This window comes from Poecilia latipinna, unplaced genomic scaffold, assembly GCF_001443285.1.
Source record: "Poecilia latipinna isolate Pla-1442-1.1 unplaced genomic scaffold, P_latipinna-1.0 Scaffold14, whole genome shotgun sequence".
Lineage (NCBI taxonomy): Eukaryota > Metazoa > Chordata > Actinopteri > Cyprinodontiformes > Poeciliidae > Poecilia > Poecilia latipinna.
In genome coordinates, this window is record NW_015112630.1 from 652,589 (window position 1) to 659,014 (window position 6,426).

At 39.8% G+C, this 6,426-nt stretch overlaps 3 protein-coding genes across 5 annotated transcripts in view; 2 read left to right on the plus strand and 1 right to left on the minus strand.

Moving 5' to 3' along the window:
- Positions 1–1,457, plus strand: part of LOC106947299 (ubiquitin thioesterase OTUB1) — an 8,488-nt gene extending 7,031 nt beyond the window's left edge. Inside the window, exons 6-7 of the mRNA XM_015032199.1 lie at positions 154–348; positions 845–1,457. Coding sequence (XP_014887685.1) covers positions 154–348; positions 845–1,042 — 393 coding nt within the window. The 3' untranslated portion in view covers positions 1,043–1,457. The remainder of the gene's footprint in view (positions 1–153; positions 349–844) is intronic.
- Positions 1,458–1,554: 97 nt separating this feature from the next.
- cskmt (citrate synthase lysine methyltransferase) lies at positions 1,555–4,348 on the plus strand. 2 transcript variants are annotated; one of them, XM_015032241.1, is made up of 3 exons: positions 2,169–2,257; positions 2,765–2,802; positions 3,433–4,348. In XM_015032241.1, exon 3 carries the CDS (start codon positions 3,441–3,443, stop codon positions 4,113–4,115), a length of 675 nt encoding a protein of 224 aa, XP_014887727.1. In that variant the 5' UTR covers positions 2,169–2,257; positions 2,765–2,802; positions 3,433–3,440; the 3' UTR covers positions 4,116–4,348. The 2 variants fall into 2 exon arrangements, with proteins under 2 accessions (XP_014887718.1, XP_014887727.1); XM_015032232.1 differs by lacking the exon at positions 2,765–2,802 and having other exon boundaries at positions 1,555–2,257; positions 3,433–4,263.
- Positions 4,349–4,704: 356 nt separating this feature from the next.
- The window catches only part of LOC106947308 (ependymin-like), a 5,410-nt gene continuing 3,688 nt past the window's right edge, over positions 4,705–6,426 (minus strand). Inside the window, exons 4-6 of one of the 2 annotated variants that reach the window (XM_015032210.1) lie at positions 6,111–6,303; positions 5,824–5,911; positions 4,705–5,185 (exon numbers count right to left, since the gene is read on the minus strand). In XM_015032210.1, coding sequence (XP_014887696.1) covers positions 5,062–5,185; positions 5,824–5,911; positions 6,111–6,303 — 405 coding nt within the window. In that variant the 3' untranslated portion in view covers positions 4,705–5,061. The remainder of the gene's footprint in view (positions 5,186–5,823; positions 5,912–6,110; positions 6,304–6,426) is intronic. The other variant, XM_015032218.1, reaches the window with a different exon arrangement.

Sequence of the window (6,426 nt, forward strand, 5' to 3'; positions counted from 1 at the left end):
CTATTTTTTTTCTAGTGTTTTTTTTGTTTTTTTTTATGTGGGTTTTTTTTTTTTTTTTCTTTTTTTTTTTTTTTGCCGAGATGGCTAAAGTACACAATATTTTTTTTGTCTTGATTTTTTTAGTAGTTAATTATTATTTTTTGCTCCCCTCAGTTCATGGACTTGATTGAACTGTGTGAGAAACATCCCCGCCTGCAGGAGCTGCTGAACTTTTTCAACGACCAGAATATGTCCGACTACGTTGTCGTTTACCTGCGCCTCCTTACCTCAGGCTACTTGCAGCGAGAGCATGGCTTCTTCGAGCATTTCATCGAGGGAGGACGTACCATCAAGGAGTTCTGTCAGCAGGTGGGCAGCGTTTGGGATAAAAGTTGTTTTATAGAGAAACGTGATAAAGATAGAAACTGGAAGTCACGTTTTTTCCCCCGGCTGATGGTGATTGTCTTTCAGGTCTTAACCGCTGATTCTAATTTTTACTACTGCACATAAAACAGCAGCAGTGGGCACTGCTAACTAAAAAAAGTTAGTTGCACTAATCATAAACATTAGCTCCGATAACATGCCACCCCGATGTGCTATTTAGTAAAAGGTAATCCTAAAGCGCTAATAATATCTGCCCTCAAAAGATAACCCTCAAGCACCAAATTAATTTAGACATAATTTACATTTTCCATAATACTGTTAAATATTATATTTATGTTTATATGTTGTTCTCTACTGTCTTCCTATAGCTAAACATAGATACTTAAATATCATTAAAGAGGATTTTTGAATGAACTTACGTGAAATGTTTGTGAATATGTAGTTTATCGGGTATTTGTTTTTTTCCTTTCTCCTTTCCTAGGAAGTAGAACCTATGTCTAAAGAAAGTGACCACATTCACATCATTGCCTTAGCCAAGGCCCTGAATGTATCCATTCTGGTGGAGTACATGGACAGAGGGGAAGGAGGGTCTGTCAATAACCACATCTTCCCTGAAGGGGGCGACCCACGCATCTTCCTGCTGTACAGACCAGGCCATTACGACATCTTGTACAAATAACACTCCTGGGCCACATCAGATCACATCCTCCTCAAGCTGCGCTCCGCAGGGGGAGCGTTTAAGAAAAAACAAACAAAAAATAACATCAGCTGCCACGTTGATGTACAAATCGCATCTGTGTCTGAGATGATTCTCATTTATTTGGAAATAAAACGATAAAATCACATGCGTCTCATTTTACCCCTTACTCCAGACCTCCCCTCACCCCCGACACCCAGGCTATCCTCCGCCATCACACAAATGGTTAACGGGGAAAAAAAAATAGTTGGAAAATAGAAGTGACTCCAGTCGATTAGTTGTACAGTTTTTTTTTCTTTTTTTCTTTTGTGGTTGTAAATGTTATCTACTTGCTTTGTTTGATTCTCTTCCTTTGGTACACTGCGTTTCATTGAGGTTTATTAAAGCAATTTACATCTTATTTGCTGCCTTTTCTCTGACTCAGATCTTGCTCTTTTTTTTTTGATCAGGAAAAACTACAAGACACTAACAAATGGCCAAGAGTTATACCAAATGTATCATTTTTCTTTTTTCTAAAAATGTTTTTAAGAGACATCATCCAGAAAGTTAATACTTTCCGTAGAAACGTTGAGTCTTGAATCTATTATTTGCCTTCTGCTGTTTGTCTTTACAATAAAAGTGCAAAAGCTGTAAAAAAAGAAAAAAAAAAAACTAGTTCTATTCAGGATTCCAACATGGCTGTGCACACATAACCAAATGCCCTGAAGACACTTTTCTAAACTGAAATTCTTCATCAGCGTCTACAGCTCTTTGAAGAAATCTGTGTGATATGATTTAAAGCAACATGTAATTTCCCTTTAGGAATAAGTATTTTTGAATTGAATTTTATTTTTAGCTATAAAAACGAAAAGCGACATTTTTAAGAAATCGTCATAAAATTAAAAATAAACGAATAAATCAAACAGCTAGTTGTCTTTTGTTTTTCAACTGTTTTCATGAATATCTGAATATTAGAACTATGCTATATATGTAAACTAACCAAAGATCGTACATTAAAACGAGATGTTTTCTCGTTTACGTTTTCCTGGACTCTAGAGTAAATTAAATATGATAGAATTCGTGGTCAGAGTGAGAGCTCTGTCTCTGTGGTTGAGCTATGGAGAAAACAAACCAACATGTCTGCTCTCACAAAGTCGTTCACGTTGGCTAGCAGAAGAGTATTCTCCAGGAGTATAAGGCAGCATTCATCAGTGACAAGTATGTCCAAAGTTGGAATTATTCATGTCAAGATAGTCTCGTTATTTTCTTTAGTGGTTCTAAGCTAACCAGCTAAATAGAGTTTTTCGTTCAAAAGGTTAGCTGTTGACATTTAGAGTAGCACAAAGGCTAGAACTAATGGCTTGTTTGGTGAAGATTTATCGCGAATGTATTCAACAACTGCATATGGCACAGCTAAAAACATGAGGTTCAACTGCAAAGTTTGTCCACGACGGTTTTTATATAACTACCACAAACTTCATTGTGTTTTCTCGGGATTAATCCAACAGGTCACCACAAAGTAGTTCATAATTAAGTTGAAGGAAAATGTATTTTGGTTTTGTATTTAGAAATGAAAATCTGAGAAGTCGGTGTGGTGTGCAGGTATATTCAGCCACCTTGAGTCAATTATTATGTATAACCACCTTTAAAATGTTACAGTATGTCACTACCAGCTTTCTAATCAAAAGACTGCATTTTTTTTTTCATTCTTCTCTGCAAAATAAGTCAAGCTCAGTCTGATTGGCTGGACAGCAAAAAGCATGGTAAGATTTTAGTTTGAACTTCTACTTGTATGGTGGCTCAAAAGGGTCTACACAGAAGCCACACTGGAATTTATGCTAAAAAGGAATTTATTCTAAAACAAAGGTTATGCCAACCTTGCTAGCATAACTTAACATAATGTTGTCATTGTCAGTCTGGCTGCTTAAGGATGAAATGTCTTGGTAGGCCTTCATGCCATCCATTTTCAAATGGATATATTGGACTTTTACTTGTATGGTAGCCCAGAAGGATCAACAAAGTGTAAAAGTCACAGTGCAACAACACAACAATGATAAATTTATGATAAAAAAATAATTTATGTTAAAACATTGAGGCTATGCTAATGCAGAATTTAGGGTAAAATGTAAAAATCACAATGCAGCAACACGACAACAAAAACCACTATGGATGTTGTACTGAAATGGAAATTATGCTAAAGCAGAAGTTATGCTAAACCTGCTAAGATAACTTCCTTTATGAATCTCTGATAAATATCGTCCTTGTCTGCGTGTTTAAAGTATGCCATGTCTTGGTAGTAAAGAGCTGCAGGACACTATAAGTCAGGACTAGATGGTAAGCTGTGCACGTTGTCCTGGTAACCACTGTGTCTCTTTTCACTTTCTCGCGTCTAGCTGAGCTGATGGAAAACATGGATAAGAAATCAGCATGGGACCGTTTCTACTCAGAGACCAGCAGCAGGAGTCCCAATTTCAAAAACTTTGAGTGGTTCTTCGGTTTCGATGCTGTGCAGGACTTCATCACGCCCTTCCTACAGACTGCGTCCCTTTCACGCCGTCCTGTCCAGGTCCTGGACATGGGATGTGGCACATCTGCGTTAGGCCCCTCCATCTACAGAGACTCCACTTTGCCAGTGCGAGTCACCTGTGCCGACATCTCCCCCGTAGCCGTGCGGCTAATGCGGGAGCACGTCCGGGCTAACCCCGTCCGACCTCGCAACGCTTCCTCTCAAATGGAGTTTTTAGAACTGGACTGCACCCAGCTTGACAGCCACTACGGTCCCAGCAGTCTGGATCTTATTGTTGACAAGGGCACCACAGACGCCTTGTTGAGGTCCAAGGAGGGGGCGGAGAAGGCGGCCTCGGTGCTGAGGCAGTGTCTGAAGGTGTTACGGCGCTCCGGGTCTCTGCTCCAGTTCTCAGACGAGGATCCTGATGCCAGACTGGTGTGGTTAGAGACGGCCGCTCAGGGTCAGGGGCTGGCCGCGGCAGACGTTGGGGTGCAGGAGGTCGGGGTGCTAAGGGGTGTGTGTTACTACTGTTACCAAGTGACTGCTCATCATGATGTAAACAAATAAAATTTTAAGTTATTGAAGTGTGTGTGTAGACTTGTGTTTCATATCTACACACGGATATTCAAACACACCCAGCTTTATAAAAACGCCATATTTCTGTAATGCAGAATAACGTAATCATTTGTGTTGTCAAAAAAAGAAGAAAGAAAATTATCCCACCAGGAAATGTTTACATTTTACGAAAAAAAAAAAAAAATCATGAATAAATTAAAATGATGCTGTCTGACAGCCAAGAAAATATGGTTTAGCTCTCTTTATGTTTTAAAAAACATAATTTTCTCAAGAATTTCCAGAATGAGCGAACATTAAAGATTAATGTAATATTCAACAAGTTCCTCCATCCGACACTCAGACCCGTTTCCGCTGTAACGTTCTCATTGCCGAATGTCTACCGCCATCTAGTGGCCAAGTTTTATTCAACAACAGAGATCCCAGAAAATACATGGTTGAGTCCGTTTCTGTGATTGTACAATGTAACATTAATATTTTTGAGAGAATTACTTTTGGGTTTTTATTTACTCCAAGTAATAACAGTCATTAAAATATTTCATTCAGCTTAAGGAATCATAATAAATAACCATTTTCTTTATGGTATTTGATGATATTCTGATTTATTGAGATGCTTTATAGAAACAGACATTTCAGAGTCACACAATCACAGTGTGTTGCCATGACAAACAATATCAAATCAAACATTTATGACGTCTCAAAAAGTTGACTTTTAGAGCTTTATTCATACGTGATGAGAAAAAAAATGCAAAAAAATATATCTTGATACTTATTTACACTCAATTTAAATTTTACATTATTTGATTTATACACAAACAGCTGAATGAGTAACAGGCTGATGGCAAAGATTTTATCCACTTAAAGTTTCTTTATCAAGGACTAAAGGAAGTGATAGGTCAGTGCAAAGATTCACAAAGGGAACCAGATTCATAAGAATCTTCTAGAACAAGCTGTAGAAGGTGGCTGGCTCTTCCCCTTCCTCTTCTTCCAACTTGGCGTCGTCACAGAAATTCGGTGGGATGAGCTGTTGAGGATCAGACAGCCCCAACACGTTGTTGAAGAAGCTGAGAGAAAAAAAGAAGACATGTAAGACATATGTATGCTGTGAAAAGTTTAAACACTGGAAAGTCATCGAGCCACCGTGTGATTAGCTAATTAACTGAAAACAGCTGTTGAGTTTCCTGACCCTCTTAGTCTGGGTCAGTAGAACACAGCCATAGTGAGGACGTCTAACTGGACAGACGTCCAGGAGACAGACATGGACACCCTTCACAAGGCCAGGCCGCCACAAAAGATCACGGCTAGAGGAACAGAAACTTGAAGGAAAAAAATTGTGCCTCTTCAACCTGCAACCTTGAGAGCAGGATGCTCAACAAACTGTTGAGTGAATTGAGATCAACATATTTTTTTTCACTTTTTTATTGATTGATAATTGAGCAAACAGTGGAGAAAATAATAAGACTCACAATCCTGATAATACCGATAGTTTTGTCAGGATTATTTGGAACTTATTGTGACAATAAACAGTAAATTAAAATTCTTATCATCATGAGATTTATCACGATAAACAATAGGATAAATGATAAATGTCCGCCCATGTTTTGCTGGTACATTTTCAAATTTAGCCCTGCATGGCAGTAGTTCTGGATGACATTTGTCAGACTGTGAAACCCTTCAGGCCTCTAAAGCCTCAGGCACCAACCTGGTGATCCTCCATCCGTCCCTGCAGCTGTGGAACAGCGTGGTGACGGGAACGCAGCCGAACTCCGTCACGGTACTCATGTACTTCACTGCGGTAAACACAGAGCAGGTCAACCGACAGGTTGACCTGCTCTGCTCTGCTCTGCTCTGCTCTGCTCTGCTCTGCTCTGCTCTGCTCTGCTCTGCTCTGCTCTGCTCTGGAAATCCCGCGCAGGGATTTTTTTTTTTCTAAGAAAGGTCATGTGCTTCCTGCAGCACCACATGATTCTGTTTTTCCTCCTGTCGTACCTGTCTTGTTCCTCATCTGCAGCTGGCCGGTCCAGGTGTTGACCAGGACCCCCTGCCCAGGGCCGGAGGAGCTGCCCAGCACGGCCTGGCCCAGCAGGGAGGCATTATGCGGGATGGCCAGCGGGTGGAAACATCGGTTCAGGCGCTTCTTGCAGCACGTCTGGTTCCTGTAGTTGATCTTGTACATCACACCCTTACAAAACAGGACAGGATTATAATACTACTGCTGAAAAAAAAAAAAAAAAAAAAAAAAAAAAAAAACCCGTTTTTTAAAACCCCTTTCTTGGGGGCGTTATTTTCCTGTAAGGCAAAACAC